The sequence below is a fragment of the Taudactylus pleione genome, unplaced genomic scaffold (genome assembly GCF_031769625.1).
Source record: "Taudactylus pleione unplaced genomic scaffold, aTauple2 ptg001592l, whole genome shotgun sequence".
Classification (NCBI taxonomy): domain Eukaryota; kingdom Metazoa; phylum Chordata; class Amphibia; order Anura; family Myobatrachidae; genus Taudactylus; species Taudactylus pleione.
The window spans coordinates 785,408-811,102 of NW_028285989.1; the positions used below are offsets into that span (position 1 = coordinate 785,408).

Here is a 25,695-nt window from a genome sequence, read left to right on the forward strand (position 1 = left end):
ATGTTTCATATATTATTTACAGGAACAAAAATGAATAATCATTCAAAGGCAGTGTGTGACATTATACATGCATTGCTGTCAAAACCTGATCAAGTAAATGAGCTAGGGCAAATGCTGGATTCTGGAATGCAGGCTCAAAAAAGAGGCCACAGACAAGAAATTCCTGAACCTAGGGATAATTTATGCCCCACTACTTCTACTAGGACACAAAGGCCCTGATTCAGACCCACTCACGAGCGGCTGTCCGCTCGCAAGTGGGTCGATGTTCTGCACTGAGCATGCGCACGACGGAGGGAGCTCCGTCGTGCGCATGCACCAGACGCGACGAGCGAAGGAAAGTCCTTCGCTCGTTGTGTCTGATCAAAGGGGGCGTGCTGTCGATGTTGATTGACAGCACGCCCCCTTTGGTGGGCGTGCCGGGGGCGTGCCTCCCTGACGGGGGCGTTCCCACGGGAACGCCTCCCGTCAGAAGCCGGCCCACTGACATCACTAGTGATGTCAGTGGGAGTGATTTTGGCTCTGATAGAGCCAAAATCACTCCGGAGCTTGCGGTTGAAAACCTCAACCGCAGGCTCCGGCTCGCAGTTTCGATGGTCGCGATGGTCACGACCATCGCGGCCATCAAACTGCACGCTCGTATAGGCTGTGGGTGGTGACCCACAGCTATACGAGCGTCCAGGAGGACGCTCCATTTTTATGGAGGGCGGCCCTCATTCAGAGCGTGCGCTCTGCTCAGAGCGTACGGCTCTGAATGAGGGCCAAAGTGTAGAAAGTGAAGTAAGAAGTCTGTTTTCACGGAAAAGCCCACAATTTCATTATACAAGAAGTTCTGTGAGAAAAAGAAATGCTACTCATCCAAAAGCAATGCAAAGGTTAGGTTGATTTATTTGTATGTTTACTTTATAATTTTTTTTACTTTGAAAATTAAATTTGATTTGTCTTATTGTTTTTTTTATTTTGTTTGTTTTTTAGTAATGTCAGGGGGCCACTTACATTCAACAAAGAACTTATCATGCTTCCTGGCCCCAATATGGATAGGGGCCCTCATTCAGAGCCGTTCGCTATTTGCGGTCGTTCGTTTAAAAACAAGGGGTGGCTATTCAAATGATCCGTACGCACATTGCAGTCTGTTCACACCTCTAAGTCTGAACGAACGAGCAAAACATACGCTCGTTTATTTGTTAAAAACGCCCCCTGGCCGCTCGCATCATACGTCATGTCCGCTATTTATTAGATTAATCGAGTACATCGACCAGCGTATGAACTGCTCGCTATTCTTGTGGTTGGTGTTTGCTACCACAAATTTGCGAGCAGTTCGGGCTCTAAAATAACCCAGTGACGTGGTCAATGACGCTGCTGTTTTAAATATACACACCCATAAAACGCCCGTTTTGACCTTTAAGCACGCCTGCGTTCGGATCTCCACTCCCCATTTTCAAGCACCTTCCCCTGTTACCACCCACATACGCCTCATTCTGTCACTCAAAATAGCAGGCACTCGCTATATAGCGTACAAACGATTTTCGGCCGCACTGACTGGTTCGCGCATGCGCAGATGTGCAAACATCGCTCGGAACGAGCGTACTGCCGCTAACGAGCGGCTCTGAATGAGGGCCAGTGTTGTAAAGCAAGGATCAAAACAAGAACTATATGAAGCGGGTCACATAGTAAATGCTTTTGAATTCAACAAATATTGGAGTGAAGAACAGGTCTATGAGAATGTCAGAAAGGCATTCTCCAAGAAACTTACAGACGATACAGAGTATGTTTTATTTTGATTTTCTATTCATTTAGTTTTGTCCTTTAAATTATATTTGAATGCTATTTATAATTATGCGTTTAATTTCAATACACTTTGGAGCTCGAAAAGGCAGTCCTTTATAGATTAGAGAAGTGTATTAACACAGCAACATTTTTTTAGTTATTTTTTTTTTACTTTTTATTTACATTTTCTTTTAGCATACATCTACTGATGCTTTGCCACAATAAACTAGTTAAGCCGTTACTGATGGAGAATCAGCATTTGACAGGCCTAATGATTTCAAAGATATTCAAGCAGAAATCCGTTTATATCCAGCCTTCAAAAGTACTTCTATACACTGAAAATAATGTTACTCACAATGTAAGTTAATGGTCTAATTTTTTATTTTTGGATTGTCTATTGTTAAATTAATATGTATGTGATATTTTGCATTACTTAATTTGTACGTTTTTAGGAGAGCTGCTTACTTGAAATAAATGAAAAGTTGACTCAAGACACTGTCAACAATGGCGAAACATTTGAGGACTCCATAATGCAACTTTTTGACAAAACAGTTTGCCCTGATCATCATGTTTTTTCCTCTGTTGATGAATCACTGAAGACTGACCACCAGGAGCTCTCAAATGATCTCTTTGTGAGCCATCTAATGGGGCTAGCATTGTGACCATCCAGGGTCCTGCAATTATTGCTTCCCAAGCCACTGAAAACCAAGACAGCCCTTCTGGGCAATCCACATTTGCTGAGAATTACAAAGTAAGCATCCATTATTGCATAATAGTAGAAATGAAGGAAATATGGTAAAAAAAACAAAAACCTAAGCTCATACTTTTGAAATTTAGGGCCGTATTCAATTAGGAGCGAAAAGTCTGAATTTGCGAAAAAGTATTTTGCCAGTAGAAACTTATGCTCGTATTCAATTGCAGCGACTTTTTGCCGGTGCGAAAACGCAATGCAATATAATAGGCGAAGAAGATTCGCCTATGAATAGCCGGTGGAAAAAAAAGTGCAGAATTGGGGTGCAGAGGTGCGGAAACCACTCTGCACCCTTTGTACACCCCCCTGACGCTAACTGCTTTAAAAACCAAAAAAAAATACAACGAACACCCCAAAAAAGCACTTTAAAAAAGGGGGCAGTAAAATTCAAAGTTGGGGGACAAACTTGTATGCCCCAGCTGTTTTTTTTGTTTTAGCTGATTGCTGATGATGTGTTTTAATTGCTTTCTAACACTTTACTTTAGACAATTAAAAACATGCTTGCACCCATTTTCATGTACCCCAAATTTGATGGGAGTTGTTATTTTCACCAAAAAAAACCTACTAAATGCTATTCTTCACCACTTATGCAAAAATGCAAAATGCTCTGATTGAGACCATTTAAAAACCCCAAGCAAGGCTATTCGGGGGTATCCAGAGTGATCTCTAAAGTCAGAACATCTTTTGGGGGGTGTCAGGCTGATTTCCCCAATTCTTCCATCACTTTTCGCCTGTTTAAGTTTTACCGGGACGCATTTTTGCGTCTTTTGGAATTGAATATGGGGATAAGCGGGGAAGCACTCCATAAGTTTTCGCATGCAAAACTGCCGATGTGGTGGGAAAAGTCTGGCATGTGAAAAGTCCAGACTTTTCACCTGTAATTGAATATGGGCCATAAACTTTAAATTCTCTATAGTTTTTATAGTTTATATAGAATTAATCATTATACCCAGGGAGGTCAGTGCATCAGTTGTCCACACCCAGGGTGCAAGTTCATGGGCGTGTGCATATGTGCTAAGTTGCTTTAACTTATTTTAATGACAAGGCACCACAGTGCTGGCCTGTCATCAGGACAATATTTTCATGTGCCGACTGCCGATTATAAATGCATTCCAGATCCCCTTTGGTAATGGCAATTTATAAGTCTCAGAGATAAGCGCTCAACATATTTAGTATGTGAAGCTGGTGGCTTATCACAGGAAACCCCCCTATTCATGTAGTTTATGTTGAGCATTTACCACTGAGGCTTGTCAGTTGTCATTACCGCTGGTGAGTGCATGTGATTACTGAAGGCGTCTAATGAACAGACCGTCCTGCTGCTGGAGGGCTTCTGTGAAGCCACAGGGAGTGGAACATGCACGAAAGCTGTTACATTAAAAAGTAATGGGGGAATAGGGAGTAGGGGTTTGAGGGTAATGGAATGAGGAAGGTTAGGAAGACACAGGGGGTAGAGAATGGGCATTAGAGATAAAAGAGGAAAGATAATGGGGGTTGGAGAGATACAGGTTGATATTGATAGTGGGTTTTGGAGACCTAGAAGTCAAGAGAGAGGGTTGAAGACACACTTGGAAATAGTGGTGCATGCAGAGAGGTGGTTCTGGTCTACTAGAAACCCCACCTTTTCAATGTTAATGAAAAAAATCAACCAGATGAGGCAGACACATATTGAAGATATTAGCTGTTGCACCAATTAATTATCTGAGTCCTCATATATTATAAAGCAGAGCGTGGATTTCTGGTTATCCAGAAATCCATTCAGTCAAAGACCTCTCATGGTGGCGGCTAGATTCACTTCACTGAAAGGAAACTATGACATCCCCAGGACATGTAATTGATACAATCGCAATGTAATCAATGCTGGCAGGTTTTCCTGCATTAGTGAAAGAGAGTAAGGTAAAATAGTGGAGTGTTTGTTTCAATCTGATGTGATGTGTGCTATGTGAGGTAGTAACAGAAGATATAATTTACAGGATTATGTCAGGAAAAAGATGGTGGATAAACGGCATGTGTTTGGAATTATGCACGGATTTGCATGAGATAGTAATGCTGGCCATACACTTACACAATTTTGGGCCAATTGCCCAATTTTCGATGAGTCTTACGATGAATCGTGTAGAAATCGTGTATTTCTCCTTCATCCACTAGGGGACACTGGAGTACATGACAGTGGGGTATAGACGGTGGTAGAGCAGAGCCTGGCACTTTAAATAATTTAGAAGTGTGACTGGCTCCTCCCCTTCTATGCCCCATCAGCCCCAGTTTTTAGAATGTGCCCGAGAGAACCGGTCGCACATCAGGCTGTCTCCAGCCTTTCTCATATAATTTTTATTTTTAACTGTGCCTTGGGGAAGTTATTTAACAAGTATTGAGGATAGGCAGGCTACTTACTGTGGCAGTCTGCCTGCTACGTGGGAGCCGCTGAGAAGGGCACCGCTACGGCTTCTGCAGCCTGTGTCCGGTGATCCTGTGGAGGGGGCACACATGGAGTCATCGGACCTTGCGAGGACCCGCCACTGCTGACACCAGCATGTGTCCGGGTTCCTCACCGCCCCCTCAGCCCAGCATCCCGGCTGCAACAGCTGTGAATATATCCAACCACTCCTGGCTAGCTGGAGTGGTGGGCCAAAACGCTGGGCTCAGAACAACACGTGCTGCACAGCCTTTCCCCTGCCAGCGTTGCTAACGTGGCAGTTTTGGAGCTGCTGATAAGACCCGCCGCTGCACTCGGCAGTCAGCGTCCGGGTCTCTGGTTTAGCCTAGCCACTGTTCCCCCTCCTAATTATAGGAGGGGAGGAATACGCGCGGGCCCCTCTACTAAAGCATTGGTGACAGCGCGGTTCTAGCTGCAGCTGTCACTGTAGACGCCTGTTTCTCCCTCCTCTATGCAGGGAGGGAGCCTGTCGCGTCCTGCTACTCCCATAACGGGAGTCTACATGTACAGCCCCGCAATTATAGCACTGCATAGTGGGGCTGGGGAGGGGCTCAAGGAGCCGCTCAGTGCGGCTCTTTGTTGCCGCGCTGGTGGCCCTCTACAACATGTCTTGTACAGAGGGGAGTGTTGGTGACGTCACCGAGGATGCCGGCTCGTCCCTCCTCTATGCACAACAGGGAGGGAGACTGCTGCGTCCCGCTACTCCCATAACGGGAGTCTACAGCAGCTCCGCTATTTTTATACTATAGCCCTGCATAACGGGGCTGGAGGCGGGACTCAAGGGGAGCAGCTCAGCGCGGCTGTTCGTTGCCACGCTTGTGCTTGTATGAGAGAAGCACCAGTGCTGACTTATGCCCAGAGCCGCTGGAGAGCACGTCTGTTCTTCACAGCGCTCTCAGCTGTAGGTTGCTGCGCCGGTGCTTGTAGGAAGAAAGCACCGACGCTGGCTCTCACAATCAGTTATGCCTGCCTAGTAAACTCACTGTTTCCAGCTTGGCCAGTTCCCCCTCCTCATTAATGAGGGATCTAAATGGCTGCTTTGCTGGACAGACTTTCTCACCCTGCCCTGCTGCACAGCAGTGTGCGCGTCGGGGGTCATGTCTGGCAGTGCCTACATAGCGAAGTCCCCGTTAGCATACAGGGGTGATTTTCTCAGCGTGTGTCCCCCCCCTCAGAGGTTTACCGCCATCAATGTTGCGTTGGGGGCGGGGCTTCGCGGCAACCCGGCCATGTCAGTATCCGCTCAGCTCCCGCTATGTTGGCTGCTCCCTGCTCAGGCTGTCAGCACTCTCCATAGCTATGGAGAGGAATAGGGAGCTCTAAGCAGGGCCCTCTGTATTAAGCACCGGCACTGGCTTCACGGGGGCTGTAACTACTAGTCCTCATGTCTAGCAGGAGTGGACTGTCTGGTGTCTAAGAGCTACTGAGACAGTCACAAAATGGTGCCTCCTCTGTTAGAGTGGAGGAGACAATAGCCGTCCCCACGACGCTAAGCCACTGTGACCAATCAGCCCCCCAGGGGGGCTCCTCCTCCCCGGTCGTGCTGGAGAGGAGACCGCGGCAGCCCACTGCTCCCATAGCCGTGATCTTGCAGCGCGACCCCGCAATTTTGAAAGCAGGGTCAGGCCTGGTTAGTACTTGGGTGCTCGCTTCGGCAGCACATATACTAAAATTGGAACAATACAGATAAGATTAGCATGGCCCCTGCGCAAGGATGACACGCAAATTCGTGAAGCGTTCCATATTTTTAATGCCTGGGAATACCAGGTGCTGTAGAAGTATTGATAGTACTGTAATCCCGCTGTTTAGGAGACCCCGGCGCGTGCCTCTGTGCGCTTCTTGTAGTACTGCTATTTCATAAGCGGAGCTCTCATTAAAGGCAGTTCATAATGAGGATGCTGTTGCTAGGCATAGCAGACAGCATACTATATTATATATCCGGGTGTGCTGTCTCCCGCGGTGGCCTCTGGTGATTAGGCTTCTATGTAATCCTCCCCTATACAGGTATATAAATATATTTATATACTAGGTAAGATATCTGTGTCAATACACATCCAAATATTATATGTGCTCACTTTTGCAGCACATACACTAATACATATTATATGTGCTCGCTTCGACAGCACATACATTAATACAAACTTGACCAATACAGTCCCTGTTTTGATAGCGCTACAGGGACAAAGGTCAGCACTATGGTTAGCCATGCTAGCCTCATAGTGTATTGTATTATATACCAACTTGTTTGCTTCTTGTAGTTCAGCCTGCGGGCACACACTGTACACACCCAGTCTTGTCTGATCTCGGAACTAAGCAGAGGGGAGACCACAGCTGTAGACTTGTAATGTACATGTTCCAGAGTGTACTCTGCCCTTGTCCCACCCAAGGTCTTTAGTCAACCAGGGTTAGCACATTTTGCGTCCCATCCCCAGGCTTATGCCTCACATTGGCTCGCCTTAAAGAGGGGCAGTACTCTTCCCATCCACATACCGTACATTATAGTGTGGTCTTAAAACCTTTCTCACCAGCTTTCTGTGCTTACCTTAGAAGGTATGCATATGTGCATATATATATAAAATTATCTTAGGTGTTCCCTTAGGTAGCACATACAGGCAGAGAATACGCACGGCTGGTGTAGTGGTTGGCATTGCTGGCTCACAGCACTGAGGTAGTCTTTTTGATTCTCTCTTCAAAAAAAAAAAAAAGCAGTTTCATCTGGAGCTAAAATGGCTCATCTGATAAGACGAGTATACCAGTATCGGAAGGGTCCCAAGATCGAAGCGCGCTGCTATAATATCCTGCCCCTACGCCGTTGTAGAATGACGGCCACACGCGCCACATGAGCAGTCTCCCTGCGTGGAGTTAAGCCACGTGTGTGTGTGTGTATATATATATATATATATAATTTTATACTAAGCCCTGCTATAGAACATATACATGCTGGAGTGAATTTTGCTCTTGGGCTCAGTTCCTTCCATGGCTCTAATTATCGCTCATATTCTAATAAATTATTATCATCTCCTACTAAACTTGTATGTAGGTATGCGTATGCATATGTGGATTTCGCTTTTTATCCTTACCGAAAGAGCAGCGGTAGGATCTGTTCTTACCAGTTTTATGTCTGATTCCACAATCATTAGGTTTACCTATAATGCCATGGATGGGAAGCCACCTGGGATTACCAGAAGCTGTAGGCTATATCCATACATGTGCTGCGGCTTACATAGTGATAGTCACAATTCCCTAAGGCATTGCTTCTAGTATGGACTCTCATGTCCTGGGGCCTTACTGTATGTCCTCACAGGTATATAAAGATATGTACTTACACCTTCCTGGGGTTATAGTTCGGTTCCCATCAGTCTATATCTAAGGCGCCCCCTTTTGGGGGACTTATTATCATTACAGTGGTGCATTTGGTAGCAAACTTATAAGACACCCATTCCTTGTATGAATATTTCCTAATAATTGAAAAAGAAACCCCTACTGGGGTTGTCACTACTGATATATCCCTTCTTTGCTTGGGATAACCAACATGTTCTATGTTTAGGTACAGGACCCTTCTTAGTATCGATTCAGGTACTCCATATTATGTCGTATATCTCAATAAATGCATCTCTAAAGGGCCTTTAAGTACGATTCATATCTTGAAGGCCTAGGACCACCCGCCGATATAGGCAGGGTCAGGCCTGGGTTGTATTCAATTGGTGGGCATAATACGCACTTCACCATTATAAATATTTATGTAAGGATACTTACGCTAGCAGACTATTTTTGGGGTATATGTATAATCTAACATGGCTATACAGATACACATCCCTAATGGAACAGGCTCAGGTATAGAGTCCTGTTCTACGGCCTTCTTGTCTCCACTAACATTTTGCTAGTTTCCACAGTATTTTCTAGTGCACATCCCCAGACAGAAATCTGTGCTGTAGAGCATTGGTCTTAGCCCACTGAAGCTACTCCCTATACCTAACATGGCTGGTTGCTCTGTGATGGTAAAGGTCAGTGACATTCTACATAGCGTCCAGAGGGCTTCTGGTCGCTCACAGGTGAGACCTTACATATGCCTCGGATGATGCTCCTATTTCATGCAACCTGACATACATAGCTTTATTCTCCCTTACGCACCCTAGCTGCTGTCCTCGCAGCCATCCGCTCTTTTAATCAGTTGGCTCTACACTTTAGAGCTTACCTGGTGTGTGGGTGCATAATTACAACATTGAATTAGCAACGCTATTCTACTAGAACCTGTTGGGGTTATGGACCGAAGCGCACCTATAGGCTAGTGCACATCTTTACATAAGTGTGATACATGCAGGGGACCTGGTTGGGTTCTTGTTCAGTATCTGTTGATATTTTTATCACACTGACATAGTTGTCCTAGTGCTCTGGCCTTGTTGTATGGGATGCTTCCCTATATTGGTAGCTCTCCCTGGGTGGCTGTTGCATTCGGCTGTTTTACTGCTAGGTTCCTGGTTGTTTTCATACTAAAGGCTCAATTTATAAACGAAATATAACCCCTTTAGCGCTCGCTAAAGGGGTTATACCATCTTGCTGTATTTAGTATACAGCGGTAATCTTAGATTACCGCTCTTTGTACAGCATCGCTCTCACCATTTAAAACATGGTTAAAGCGATGCGGGCCCCATTGCCGGCAATGGAGACCCGGCGGTGCCTTTCCGGCTTCAACGAAGCCTTCCAGGCACTGCCTGGTCTCCCTGTCATGCACATGCGCAGACGGACCGTCGCGCATGCTCATGACCCTGGAGCCCTGTCGCTGGCAGCGTTAGGCTGCCAGCAGCCCAGCAGAGGACCTTGTCGAGGACGAGGATTCCGCTGGACTTCGCGGGACCTCACCGGAGGGGTAAGTATTACTAAATACCAGTGGAATTTTCGTTTGTATCACAGTGATACTAAACGAAAATTTCCGCTGGTATTTCCCTTCGTTTGTAAATGGGGCCCTATGTTCGGACCAGCAGTTGGTACTGACTACGCACTTCCACCATGTTGGAAATTGTCTGTTGTTTTCCTTTTAGCGGCAGCATTTCAGTTGCTGTTTTATCCCTGTTTTCAGAATGGGTTGTACTTCCATCTCACCCTCTGAAAGGTATTGTAGTCTCAATCCTCTCTCTTTCACCTCTGTCTCATGTCCAGTGGGATGTCCACTCGTTGGAGATTTCTATGGTCTGACCTTTCCACTGGTTAACAACTTTGTTGTAGTTGGACCTCAAGGATGGTTCGGGGCGACTGTTCAATCTTGTCTTTTGCCTCCCTGCATACTATTTGTTCGGAGTCTGGACAGGATTAGCTCCGTATCTGTATATTGGTATTGTTACACTTCTATATATTCAATTTTGTCCAGCAGTGCTGGGATTCTGCTGTCTGCGGCTGTTGCAGCTTCCTCTTTAGACTCTAGTACGGTTTTCGAGTTTGTTCTCATTTACTGCCCTTCTCCTAGGGATTCTTGTTGGGTCTCTCTGCTACCAACGGTCCGGTTTGGTCTATTTTCAGCTGAGATTACAGATTCTGACGTTTCTCAACTGTGTTTGTTCTCTCGCCAGCTGTTCTGTTCCTTTTGACTTACGCTGTACGTTGTGGAAGTTTCTGTGACTGTTAGCAATGAATAGTGTTTGTCTCCTGTGCTCTACGACACTTGCTCCTCAGCTTCAGCTGGGCCTCAGGTTCTTGGCAATCCCTGTTTCGGGTTGACCCAGGGATCATCAAGTTCTCCACGCTTCCCACCCAGGAAGTTGGCTTTGGGACGTCCCCACTGTCTTGAACTCCAGTGTCCCCTAGTGGATGAAGGAGAAAACATAATTTTGATCCTTACTGATAAATCCCTTTCTCCGATTCCACAGGGGACACTGGATGCCCGCCCTGCGCTGCGTACCTGCCGTTTTGTTTGGTACCTTCTATAGTTGTGTGACTGCATGGTTCCCTGCAGTGGGTTCCTCTGTTCTCCTTCAGTTGGTCTTGTTCTGTTCTGTGGTCTTCTCCTTTTCCTTTTTTTTCTGTTGTCCTCCGTCTCCTCTCGGGCTCAGTTCTTAAACTGGGGCTGATGGGGCATAGAGGGCAAGGAGCCAGTCACACTTCTAAATTAATTAAAGTGCCAGGCTCTGCTCTACCACCGTCTATACTCCACTGTCTTGAACGCCAGTGTCCCCTGTGGAATCGGAGAAAGGGATTTATCGGTAAGTACCAAAATCCTGTTTTTTGGAGTAGGATACGATCCGATGCGTGCTCCCGCAGCTCCTAAAATGGACCATATGATCAGATGTGCAGCCCATGTGGTCCATCGTATCATGTGCAGATCATACCATGTATTTTGTGCATTCGATGCATCGTGCATCCATTCATTTCAATGACTTTTTCCTGATAAGCGCGTGAGGCACACAGATCGTGTGCAAAGAAAAACAACAAATTGTGCCGCCGAGACTGCCAGAGAGCTCCGGGGAGTCGTATGTGAATCTTATCTTAAGCTGGTCGTGCAGGTGTGTGGCCAGCATAAAGTTCTCATTCAGGTGGTGGCGTGTCATGTTGCTGTGCCATCTCCAGAATTCAGAAGTACACCACCAAAATTTTATTTATATCCAAGCATATACACATTTATCTTATTTTGAACTGTGTTAACACAAATCTGAACATGAAAATCAACTATCCACTTAATTAATAAATATATATATATATATATATATATATATGTTATTAAAAAAATTTAAATTTAATTGTACTTGGTTTTATATTTTTTGCATGTTTTTTTATGATGCATTTTTTCTTTTTTTGTGAGGCAAAGCAGACTAAAGCTGGCCACACATCTAAAGATTATCTGTCCAACCAGCCAACTAGTTGATTGGTTGGAATGAAAATCTGGTAAGGAATACAATCAGCAACTTGCTCCCAAACGCTGGAAAATGGACCAAAACTGTTGTTTGAATAAAATGTTTAGATCAAACATTTAACAAAACTTGTCTGATGACCATTTCCATCTGTTTTCTGGCATTTAGGAGCAAATTGCTGATCATCAGTTACTCCCATACCTTACCAGATTTTCATTCCAACCAATCAACAAGTTGGCTGGTTGGATGTAAGTTGGTCTAGTGTGTGGCCAGTTTAACAGTTGATGTTCTTTGTCAAAGGTGATAGCATTTTCTAGGCTCCTAATGCTTTATTTTTGGTATGTTTGTTTTTCCGAATTGCCCTATTTGAATGCTGACCAAATTTTCATCATTCAGACATTACACAGACCTATTTATGGATGGGCTACCAGTTTCAGATGAGGACATTGCATGCACTGAAGAAAGTGTAGATCACAATAAAAATAAAGACTGGAACAGGTAAAATGTATTCTCATGTATTTTTTTTTTATCCCTTTGACATAAACATTAGTTTAAAAGAATCAAAATGTTTTCAAGCTTATATGTATACAGTATATATATATATATATAACAGCAGTGTCACACGGTGAGGTGACTTCAAAATAGACTTTTAATGTGATAAATTTAAAACGCCCAATGTGTCATTTTGGTATGTGATTTATCACATTAACAGTTTACAACGCTACACATTCAGAGGGCAGAATGTTTGTGTATATTTATATAAAGTGCACACTCCCCTGACTTCTGACAAATTGGGGTCAATCCTATTCCATGCGAAGAGTGTGAGTTGTCATTGCAACAATGTAAAAATGCCAGTAATGGCAAAGCACCTCACACCCTTCGCTTAGTTCTGCTCACATTCGTGAGTACATCACATACAATTGGATTGACCCCACTATGTTCTTTTATAAGGTGAAATTCATGTCAGTTAGGATGACCTTTCTCAAGACTTGCAGCATCACAGTAGCAGTATAGTATATCAGGTAGACATAGCCTCATATTTCCCGAGATATGTGGCCATGCATCGCATTTGGTGAGTATTCCAGGGCACGTGCTAAGTCATGGGAGGGTATGCTACAAGCATTTTCTATTCAGCAAGGATATGATCGCAACTGCATGTACATTCAATAGCACACTTTTTGCAATTGCATTGGCACGATGTCTATGATGAGGCTAGACACTTCTGTATGTGCTTGTGTGTGGATAGATAGTATTTCACATTAATGAAATTAAATATCTGTGTATGGGTGCATGTTAAATTATTAATGTTGAATCTATTTATATTTGAACTTATTTTAAAAACATTTAGAAATGTCTCTGTTTTATGTTTTAGTGATTTTACTTTGAAGGATGTTCTGTTAAATCTGGCAGTACAGATTGAGGGACCTATTCATCAACACTAAAATAACGTTTTTAAGGACATTTTCCTTAAATAACGTTATTTTGGTATTCATGAACAGACTTAACACAGGAGATATCACAGATATCTCCTTGCTAGGTTCCCCTGCGTTAATTTCCACACTCCCCATACATTAGTATGGGGATGTGGAAATTGTGGTATTCATCAAATTCCGAAAATTATAAGTTTTCAGAATTTGATGCAGTTACTATTCACCACTGTGAGGTGGCGAATAGCAGAATCCACTAACCTGTATCCGCGTGTGCAGGTCCCCCGACGAGTCCCTCCGGCGCTCTGCTCCGTCCTCAGGCTCCGGAGGCTGGTCTGTCATGTGTGCTCCCCAGCAGAGAACAAGAAAGTTTAGAAAAAGAAAAAGATATTTTTTTTTTTTCTAATCTGTCATGTGGTCTGCTGGGGAGCACACATGACAGACCAGCAGGACAGAGCCGGAGGCTGCTGCGCGGACAGGTAAGTCGGGGGGGGGAAGGTGAGCGGAGGGGGAAGGGGGGTGGGGGGGATCGGGGGGGGGGTACGAAACTTAACGCATCTGTAGGCAGTGCTGCGCATGCGCTGGTTTTACAGATGTAACAGCGCATGCGCAGCACTGTTTCCAGATGCGATAAGGTAGTGTAGAGAGGGAAAAGTATCTATTTCCCGAAAAGCTGTCATCGCAAAAATGACAGCTTTTCGTAATAGATACTTATGGAGAGGTGGAATGATGAATTCCACCTATAATTAGCTCGAACTCCATGAGAGTTCTAAAGCTAATTATCTCCATTGAATTTTTATGTTTAATGAATAGGCCCCCGAGACTGAAAGTATTTCAAAGTTCAACATAAACCGCAGAGAAGTTTGGGATGGAGCATGCCGTGGAGTAAGGAGAAAAACATTCAGGCCTGAAAATTGCATTTCTGTTGTTTTCACTGATTCATTTGGTAATGCAGAAGGAGCTGTAGATTTAGGGGGTCCGGCCAGGGAATTTATGAGACTTCTGTTACAGTTCATGCAAAGCAGCAAATTATTTGAAGGACCAGATAATTCAAAGACATTGACTTGTGATGCTCAAGGTATTATATTTTTTCCATTGGATACTTGCTTTGGTATAGGGCTAATTTTTTTTTTTTAATTGAATGCTTTATACTTGAACCTAATGTGGGCTGGTAGAACTGACTGACAAAGGACATTTTTCTTCATAATCTGCCCCTATTGGTCAGTCCTACTTTTCAGACACTATCCTGCTATCAAAGCCATGGGCAGCAGAGGTAGCACTGGGTCTGGTGACACCCAGTGCACACTCTGGATGCCCCCAACTCACTGGAGGCACATCTGGCCAAAATGGGGGCATGGCCTAAATAAAGGGGCCGTGACCTTACAGTGGATTTCAATAACATCACTCTGGGGGCAGTCCGGCATCACCGGAGATGCTGGACTGTCCCCAAAGGCTGGACAGTCTGCACTCTCGGCTCCTCTTATATAACATTCTCCTGCAGCACCAGGCTCCTATCACACTGCAACACTTATCTCCTGCCACTGCAAAGGAGCCGGCATTCTGGTGTCACTTCATCCAAGGGTGACACCCGGGTGCAGCCTGCACCCTCCTCATGATGTCACTGATGGGCAGTAGTGTCCAGCTGGGCAGAAAGGAGTTTCAACCACTGCTTTGCTTGGTAGCATAAGTAATAAATAGAGGTGCTCGAGCGCACAGCATTTATTTTGTGAAGAGGGTCTCGGGTCATCTGTAGCATGCTCCCAGAGCACATGTGGAAAGTACTGCACTATCTATCCAGAAATCCTACTCAAGGGACTATAGATATGGTATACACAATATAAATTCTTTGCATGTGCATTTGCTGCGCCAAGCACAATATGATATTTAAACGGGTGTAGTCATAGATCCAGTGGAGTAAATTTGTAGTGTTGGGCACAGGTTCAAAATTATGCTTTGGGCCCCACTCCTCTGTCCCACCCCAAGTTCGCAATAGGCAACACAATAGTGGGTGACCATAAGAGGCAAAGGGTGGCAGGGAAAGGGAGAGTTGTGGCAAAAAGGAAAACGTGACCTAGACAGGCAGAAGGTGACAGGGATAGGCAAAGGTTGACATGGAGAGGGTAAAGGTATATATACAGTGGGTGACGGACAGGGAGAGGGTGAAAGGTAGACAGCGGGTGACTTACAGGGAAAGGGTGATGTGACCCTGTGCAATGCACAAGCTACATTGTCGCTAGTTCTCCTGCTGCGTAAATCTGCTGTGGGCTTCTAATAGCTATACTTTTATTTAGATAGTTATTACAGTTTTATATTGAGGTAATGGCTGTGTTTTATTATTATTCCCAACTTGTTTTGCACAGTTTAACTGTCAATCTTTTTTTAAAAAATTATGTAAATGTTTTTCTACAGCTTTGCGGAATGATGAATATTTTCTGGCTGGGGTAGCCATTGCAGTGTCACTAGTGCACGGTGGGCCAGCTCCAAACTTTCTCTCACCAGTGTTATACAACACCCTGACCTGTGGTTGGGAAAATACTCCACTCGGATTACAAAGTCTAGGAGATGTGGAAGCAAAAGAAATTATGCAGAAGGTAAAAATCTTAGGTTTAATTTTTGAAATTTTCTTCTAGTTAATTAGGTGTGTGTTCTATTTTATTTTCACACACACATAACAATTACTAATTTACTTATCTACCATTAGTAGTGTCATGTTGAGCTATAGATTTATCACCTTTTTTGTTTTGTTGAATTTCAGATAATCAATGCTACATCAGTTGACATTCTTCAAGAGGTGGTATACGAAAACTGCATGCTCCTTAACCTTGCTGGCTGTCTCCGTGTAATTAAGACAGATGAAGATAAACACCAAATAGTGCAAGACTACTTGCATTGGTATTTACGGGATAGAACAATGCGTTCTCAAGAAAGTTAATAAAACGACTAAAAATTATAAATAATAGTGCAACATTCTTTTAGGTGCGTGGAATTTTCAAGTGGTCTTATTATGACTATATTGTGTATTTTACTGTTAATTAGAAACCATTACAAGTTGCCTTGTATGCAATAATAATTTATAAAGATAAAATAGATGCAAAATATTTTTTTTTAGTATCTGTAAAATTATATTTGTTACTGTATTAGTAGATTTAATTAAACAAAACTAAATATAGTGATTAAAATTAAGATTGAATAATTGTGGTTGGTTTACTTTTTTATGTAACTCGTGCGAAATTGCAAAAATAGAGTTTTAATAAAAACTTTGTAATTTCTTATTCTTTTTTTATTTTGAATAATTTCATTATAGCAAGAGGACAAGTGCCGGCGGCCCATACAAGTCCAGACATTCAGGCACTTATGGCTAGTGATTCTATAATTGCAGGGATGCTTGCTGGGACCTGCAGTCCCAATGTAAAGAATAATATTTGTAATTTTGACTGTTCAAACTCCGCACCCAGCGCCCGGGAGCATAGTCCCTGGCTTTTCCACAGGTCTTGGTCTTTTCCTAGGGAGGGGGTACTCCTTTATTAGGGGGAACCTTTCCTAAGGAATTCAAGGCCTGGGGTAACCACTTTTGAGATTGGTTAATGTGTTAACAAGTGAATCCCGTGGTATTTCCCTGCCATGGCATCACCCCCTGACTGCCTGAGCCTGTTTTTGGATAATGGACTAATGTGGCTATTACAGTTGTAAGCAGTATGGCTCACTCATAATATGTATGTAGGTATTTTTTTTATTTTCAAAACATATTAATGGCTAACCTATTATTGCATAAATGTTTTCATTTCAGATTTAAAGAGGGACTAAAGACTTTAGGTGTCCTCGATGCAATGACAGCACATCCAGAGTTATTTAAAAACGCATTCATCTGGATGAGGGATGTGATGAATGCAGATGATATGTCTGCTCTCTTTAAAGTATCATATAGTGCAGTAGGTAGCAATGCCAGATTTTTGCAAGAGCGAACTATTGGCTATTGGCGAGATTTTCTTCTGGATTGTGAAGGTTCGTATATTACACGAAGTAAGCTCTAGATTGTTAATACTTATCAATGCATATCTATATGTATCTATCTCTCTATCAATCTATCTATATGGAATACATATGGATGGAAGGCATTCGGGATGCCTGCTGTCAGAACATAGACATTAGCAATCTGATGCTCAGGATCCCAACAATCATTGGATAAGTATAATAGCCCTCTTCCCCCTAAGCCTTCCTACACGATGCCTAACTTTAAAGGTGCGTACACACTGGGCGATTAAAGTGGACGACTGTATGATAACGATAATGGACTTTATCAACCATTTTTTCACCTAAACGATGAATGATAACGATGAACGACCAACGTGTTCCCGCAGGTCATTCATCTTTATCGTTCATCGGGCAAACATGCAGGCCAACCTGACAATATTGTCAGGTTGCTGCATGTTGAGGAATGGGGGGAGAGAGCCCGGTGCTGAATGATATCGTTAATGATATCATTCAGCAGCTGTGCTCAATGTCAAGAATGACACCCTGCCGGGGACACACTAGACTATATTGCTCAGGGAGCATATCGTCTAGTGTGTATGCTCCATAACCCTCCCACCACTGCAGCCTAACCCTTAACCTTCGCTGTGGTGTCCAAAGCTAACCCTACCCAGTTATTGCTTAAATTTAAGCCTCTTCCTTAGTGCATAACCCTAAACCATGCTTGTTAGTGCCTTACCCATCCTCCTTGCTGCCTCACCATATCCACCCCCCTTCCCAGCCTAACACGAAGCCTCTAGTGCCTAAACCTAACATCAAAACACTGCACCCACATGGCTTAACTGTAACCCAGAACAGCATAATTACAATTGATATACTGGCTGTTGGGATTCCCAAAGCTACAATGCTGTTCCCAGAAACTTCACTGAGATATTGTACAACATCCACAGAAGTGCAGAACTCAGGTCATAATCAATGACGAGTGCCAATGTTAGATTTCAACATTTCATTCCTCTTTTATTTAGGACTGCTTTCTGAATATAAAAGAAAACATAGAAAATTCTTACCTAATATTCCCAAAGAGAACCACCCACATGCAGTGCGAACACCGGAATGGGACCCAACACCCATCCAGAGACACAAGAACATGACGTCAGTTACTAAGTGCCTCACTCACTGTGTCTACCCCATTCCCAAGGAAATTAACATAACACCTTAACTTGAAAGAGTACAATAAATGAATGAAAAATGATATGTCAAAAACTGCAGTACAATGCATCGCAAAAGCTTTGTCACACATTAACACAAATTATAATGCCTACTCACATTGGGGGGGGGGAATTCAAGTCAACGCAATTGTGAATAGCTGCAGGAGGGAGCTCCCGAAGCTATTCAATACACCAGTGTTTAGACAGGCTAAGGATTTCTTCTTGCACCCTCCTGGGGATGCAAGGAGAAATACAACAAAAGGGCCAGGCATTCAGCTGTTATCTAGCTTAGCGCGGCGCTAACAGCCACGCACCCAGCACTTTAGTCAGAGAATGCCGGTTCTCACGCCTAAACACCATGTTAAGTCGAGAGAATCGGCATTCTCCTACATAAAAGCAAGCTGAATTGGATAACTACGGGATCTCCCTCACAGCACTATTCAATTTGCGTTGAATTTAATTCCATAATTAAAATAGTATATATTAATAGCATAACATCTATATTATGCATATATAAGACTCATTTTCCTAAAAAAAAATCTAGAATATCATTTAAGTGGCCAAAGCTGCAAAGGGAAAATATTTTTTAAGTCCATTAGTGTTAATAACATTTAAAACATGAATCCACCGGGCCTCATCCTGCAATAACTTTATTCAACTATCACCCCCGCAGGGTGACATGCACCTGTTTGATCATACAACATCTCTTACTCTAGACCAGAGTTTCTTAAATTCAGGCCTCAGGGCCCCACACAGGTCACATTTTCCAGGTCACCCAGCAGGTGCACAGGTGTATTCATTATGTAACCCCCCTTTTACCACTAAAGGGTCACCAGGTTACTAACACCTTTGTTACTCCTAATGTACCCACCCTTACCCTCTATTGGTGGTGTACGTCCCCATTGTCAGTGCCTCCACCCAGGTTAATTATTTTGAATGTCAAAAGGGCTCACCTGGGAAAACCCAGTGATAGAATATATAGTGTGGTGTATAGATAATGTGTAATCACATACAATACTGTATCATTTCACTTCACATTTACCATCAATGTCTTCTCCTTCCGCAGATTCCGCAGTAATGGATCTCCCACCGTAATCACTCCAGGTAAGTAAACACACAGTATTTAAAAAACATTAAAGTTACTTTTCTAAGGAATATAAGTAAAGGATCTTCACTTGTACTTTGCATATAAACTGCTGTTAATATACAGAGGATAAACACAACTCCATGTATTACATCAATACATTGCTTAATATACAAAACCCTTAAACTTAAACAATGTTATAACATTAGTTAGGAGACTAAGGCCCTCATTCAGAGCCGTACGCTCTGAGCAGAGCGCACGCTCTGAATGAGGGCCGGCCTCCATTTTCATGGAGCGCCCTCCTGGACGCTCGTATAGCTGTGGGTCACCACCCACAGGCTATACGAGCGTGCATTGTGATGGTCGCGATGGTCGAGACCATCGCGACCATCGAATTTGCGAGCCGGAGCCTGCGGTTGAGGTTTTCAACCGCAAGCTCCGGAGTGATTTTGGCTCTATCAGAGCCAAAATCACTCCCACTGACATCACTAGTGATGTCAGTGGGCCGGCTTCTGACGGGAGGCGTTCCCGTGGGAACGCCCCCGTCAGGGAGGCACGCCCCCGGCACGCCCACCAAAGGGGGCGTGCTGTCAATCTACATTGACAGCACGCCCCCTTTGATCGGACGCAACGAGCGAAGGACTTTCCTTCGCTCGTCGCGTCTGGCGCATGCGCACGACGGAGCTCCCTCCGTCGTGCGCATGCTCAGTGCATAACATCGACCCACTTGCGAGCGGACAGCCGCTCGCGAGTGGGTCTGAATCAGGCCCTATATTTATTAATAGTTCCAATCCAGAGTTTATAGTCCAGGTCTTTGTTAATTATCCTTATGGGGCTTTTCCTCTAGCAAGCCTTCACTTTTCCTTGGTCGTATTATAGACTTTGTCATGTCACAGATTAGTATAACTGGACTCCCCTCCACAATATATCTAAGTCCATATAATGTGCTTATGCTGATACCTTGGTAAGTATATAAGCCTTGCAATATCAACATATATAGTCCTGTGGGGTTATTCCATCACAGTCACAATGAACATAACTATTCATACTCCAAAATAATGATATTTATACAGCAGTCCTGCCAATGCAAACACCCGAGTTTGGTGCTGTGGATTATAAGTGTAACTGGCACTATATTAGATAGTACAGTAGATGAATACACCATCTCCCCCTGACCTATATCTGCCTCAGGCTGCAAATTCTTCCTGTATTCCCTGAGGGAAGAGCTTTAATTTCCCTAAATCCCACCAGTCTGTTATAGATATTGAGTTATCTATCTCCTCTTTGCTGCCTCAGCTTGCTAGTAAGTGGGTTATATGATTAGGCAGAAATTAAGCCTTTGAGTAATGTATGAAGGGCAGCTGGTGATTACTGTGAGTGTGGTGCTGGTATTTGTAGTCACACCCCTGCGGTATAGAGATACAGCCTCCGGGCTGTCCTTTGTAGTGGGAGCTGCTGCTTGCTTCAGCCTCTGCAGTCAGCCTGAATTCAGGCTGATATACCTGCCCAGGACCCGCCTCTCAGACCTCCGTCACAGGGGGACTCCCGACTGCCACCTCCTGGCCAACTGTAGTTGGCGCCTGCTCCATGACGCCGGCAGTCCCACTGCGACCATTGGCCTGCTGTCTGAGCCAGCCGCCTCCTCTCACCAGGGATCACCCAGATCGGTGCAGGTCCACCTCCCGCGACGCCGACTCTCTGGCATCATCGGCATGACAGGGTGGGTGCCGCTGTCCCACCTTCTTCCCCAGCTCTGGCTGGGCTCCCTCTCTGGCTGTGCCCCCCTGCGCCCGGCAGCTCATAGCTGCTCACCGGCTGCCCAGGTCACAGGAGGGCAGGCACTGGAGGGAGGGATCAGGAGACTGCCTCTCAGCTGCTGCTAACAGCTGTTATATAGCCTCTCCCTCACCGGATCCTATTTTCCTGACAGGAACCGATTCACTCCCATCTATATTACTCCGCCCCCTTCTGCAACTATCACCAATGTCTGTGAAATGTATATTTGCAGCATGAAGCACCAAAGTCCACTGACATCATAGATATCTAACATGCACAGGGTACATACATTTCCACATATTTACTTATATTTACATCACATCACATCTATCCCTACAGTATATTTAACATTTACCTCATAAATGGCACTTTGCTGTAAATAGATGAATGAAAATATATACCTGTTTCAATTGTATATATGAATTATCTCCGTAACCCTAACCAGGGTTACAATTACTTACTGACACATTTCCCAGGTCGCCCAGCACTTGCACAGGTGTATTCATTACTCACTGACACATTTTAAAAGATCCACAGATGGAGCCAATTATTTGGGAAACATGCACTGTTTGGGATCCTAAGGACCAAGTTTGAGAACCTGTGGCATAGGCAAATTGTGCCCCACTTGTAGAAAGTGGCAAGCTTCAGGTTGGTTGCTTTAACCAGTATCCAGGGCAGCCCTGATCGCAGACCGGTGGGATGCTATTCTTTCTTTAAATTTGCCAAATTACCTTCGGACACATTGGCATAAAACTGATATATTAAGAATGTGCTATTACATGTTGGGTGATGGCAAATTAATTATTTTCTAACTGAATGCGGGTGAGAGTGTAAAGGGGGGTATCCACTAGACGATAAAGTTGAACGATTGAACGATAATGATAAAATCGTTCGATAATCGTTCAAACATCGTTTGAACATCGTTTGCAAATCGTGCAGTAATTGTTTCTAACGATGTACGATGCGCGCTCCCGCTGGTCGTTTGATCGTCTCCTCCATCGACTGAACATGCAGGTCAATTTCACTTGATTGCTTACAAATCGTTTACACATCGTTTACACATCGTTCTCACTGAACGATCAAACGATGAACCACTATCTGCCCACTACAGCTGAAAGCTCTCAATCACAGATTGAAACAACATAGTTTATCGTTAGATCCTTTGCAAATCCTTTGCAAATAGTTCAGAGTGGAAGATCAAATTTCAAGGGAAACTTCAAGGGAAAATCGTTAAGAGGTTGGACAGGGAGTAGATCGTCTAGTGGATGTGCCCCATAAGAAATATATATATTTATGACAGACTAGTACAATTGTAAATAACAGAAAGGTGTTTAGTTTTTTTTTAAACATTTGCTTGTTCCTTTATCTATTTCAGAGAAAGAATGCAGCACCCAGCTTTATGATATTCTATTGTTTGTGACAGGAGCCAACCAAATTCCACCAATTGGGCTTGACCCACAGCCATCTATTGAATTTCTGGATGAACATTCCAAATTTCCAGAGGCTAACACGTGTGGAAAAGTTCTAAGACTTCCCTTTTACAGAAGTTATAACGAATTTAAGACAAATTTGGATTTTGGAATCCAAAATTCACTTGGATTTGGTCGTCCTTAGTAAGTTTGGAAGGTAAAAATGTTTGTAAGGGAAATGGTAGTTTATACCCTGTTTTAAAGTTAACTTACAATATGTTTTGTGACAAATATATGGGCAGATCCACTATGCCTAGAAAAGTTATAAATAGGAGAGTGTTAATTCAACTCTAAGCCACATACACACTTGTCATTATTTTGAACGATAACTATATCTTAATTGTTCACAATATCAGCCAGTGTGTATGCCATCAACGAGCAATGATGCACGCTCCTGCTGGTCATTAACCATATCTTTCATCGCCCATTTGACCCATTGTTGAACTGAAATTCTGTAATTTTATTTGTGCTAACCATTGTATTAAATGTTTACACTGTATATTATGCAAACAATCCCTATGGACTTTTAATATGTATCTATTACGGTGTCTATCTTTATATTGTTCATGTACAATTTTTTTAAATTCTATTTTGAAAATTGTAATTTCACTCTCAGCATGTCATACAATTCTACTTTGCTGTTTAGGAGATGTTAATGTTTGTGCTTCAATAAAAACAATTAACAAAATTAGTCTTTGAATTTGAGTAAAAACACCTCCAGTCCTACATGTAACCAGTGTGCAACAGTTCGTTTAAAATAAATGAATGAACTGTTATAGCATATAGAAACTGTTTCTGACATGATTCTAACTAAAGCATGAGTAGGAGACCCTTAGCACATGAAGATGTTTGAGTGGCATACTTGGCCAGTATCAAGGAATAGATCACAGGTTTTTTAACTCTTGTCATCAGGGACCCCACACAGTTCATGTTTTAAGCTGGCCACACACTAGACCAACTTACATCCAACCAGCCAACTTGCTGATTGTTTGGAATGAAAATCTGGTTATGTATGGGAGTAAATGATGATCAGCAATTTGCTCCTAAATGCCAGAAAACAGATGAAAATGGTCATCAGACAAGTTTGTTAAATGTTTGATCTAAACAATTTGTTCAAACAACAGTTTTTGTTCATTTTCCGGCATTTGGGAGCAAATTGCTGATTGTCATTTGCTTTCATTCCTTACCAGATTTTCATTCCAGCCAATCAACAAGTTGGCTGGTTGGATGTAAGTTGGTCTAGTGTGTGGCCAGCTTTACAGTTCACCATGTGGAGTTTTAAAATGTGACAATTGGTGATACATTTTCCCATGATGGATGAACAGTACAACGTGAACTGCGTGGGGACTGAGGAACGAGTTTGAGAACCGTTGGAATAGATGTACAGTAGTGTGCTCTTTATGGGATTCCATGCACATATTTAGCATAATATACAGTTAATTGTACACAATAATTGGAGGCTATTTTCAGTGACCAGGTACGATATTTTGTGGTTGCCAATCCAGTAATGCTCGTTAACAACATGGTGCATCAAGGAAACCTGTTTCCAAAGATTTAAGAACAAAGAAACCTTGAGTCTGAGGGTATCCAGGTAAGGAAATATGTTCAACCCCTACAGTCTCTCCAGTCTGTAGGGGTTGAGCATATTTCCATACCTGTTAAGTATCTTTTAACAAGGTAATGAATGTTGATTTTATACCTCCATGTGCAATCAACAGTCATTATCTTGTTAAAGTGTGCTGAAGACAGGCTGTAGGGGAGAGCCCATAACTGCTAATGCGAATCCACCTCTATAAAAGTGAACATAGGGCTGTAACAATACCTAAAGAATGGAGACCCCACCAAGTACAAACCCTAACTTAATTCTGTTTCACGCTCTACTTTAATAATTTAAATTACAGTGTTAATATACAGATGAATGAATAAAGGAGAGTGCAGAATTAGTGTATATTAATTTATTTACAGTTTATTATGTAATGCAGAAAATTTTGATGCATTTTACAAGTGGAGACAAAAGTTACGAAACATGTGTAAGAACATAAAGTCACAGAGGTTGAAAGGCTCTGCTTACAATCTTTAGATAAATAGCCATTAACTTTACTACATAATATTTAGCTGTTCCAGATAATCAATGGTACTTTTAAAATGTTCTACTCCATGGTTAAAATCATTTATTGTGGGATCAATTTGAAGACAAAGATTTGTCATCTCATTAACATATAAGCTAATTATATTATCTGGAACAACCACATTATTATTGGTTTCAATTGTGGCTATAGAGCCAAAGTTATCTATGCCATAATCAGCAATGTTTACATCTGTGTCATACATAGGATTATGAAGCATTCCAGTAGACCATAACTGCATTGGGGAATAATATCGTTCAGTACTCATGGGGTGATTATTCCATTGTTGTACAAACTCTAACTGCACTGTTAATTCTTCTCAGATATACATAATGCAAAGCAAATACATTGCACTCATTGTTAGTATTAAGTATTCCTCTTTGCTCCATCCATGAAAATAAATCTTTAAAGTAATAGATAACAACTCTGTTTAATTCTGCCCATAAGCGTTCAATACGTTGATTGTGAACACTCTTTCCAGTTATGAAGTTTCCCCTGTTAGGTCCTCTTCTGTTAATCATGTAACGTGCTATGTTAACATTTTCAACACCCATGTCTCCTCTTACTCGTGATGGAAGACCAAACCTGGATACCCCTTCTTGAAATAATTGTAGTGTGGTTGATGCCTTAATGTTTGTAGCCGTTTTAAGATAAATTATATTTCTGCTGAAGCCATCTATGCATCCGTGGAATACAAATCTCCAAAATATTAGCTTATGGTTGCTGTCAATATGCCTAAAAGAAGGGAGAAATACTGGTTATTATGATTACCCTGTTTCAAAAATAAAAAAAAATGATTTAATACTCTATAAAATTTAACAAGACTTTCTTATTATAGATTTTATATTGCG

The 25,695-nt window shown here is 42.9% G+C and overlaps 1 protein-coding gene and 1 non-coding gene across 2 annotated transcripts; both read left to right on the forward strand.

Annotated features, from left to right (window-relative positions):
* LOC148442257 (uncharacterized) lies at positions 1–22,863 on the forward strand. The gene is given in 14 exon segments (XM_088464115.1): positions 1–212; positions 765–872; positions 973–1,056; positions 1,619–1,762; positions 1,960–2,122; positions 2,217–2,391; positions 2,394–2,511; positions 12,179–12,283; positions 13,158–13,194; positions 14,026–14,290; positions 15,622–15,803; positions 15,968–16,138; positions 16,998–17,214; positions 22,625–22,863. Coding segments are annotated over 14 exon segments (2,220 nt in total).
* LOC148442258 (U6 spliceosomal RNA) lies at positions 6,589–6,695 on the forward strand. The gene has a single exon (XR_015875838.1). It is a non-coding gene; the product is annotated as a U6 spliceosomal RNA (small nuclear RNA).
* Positions 22,864–25,695: the final 2,832 nt, after the last annotated feature.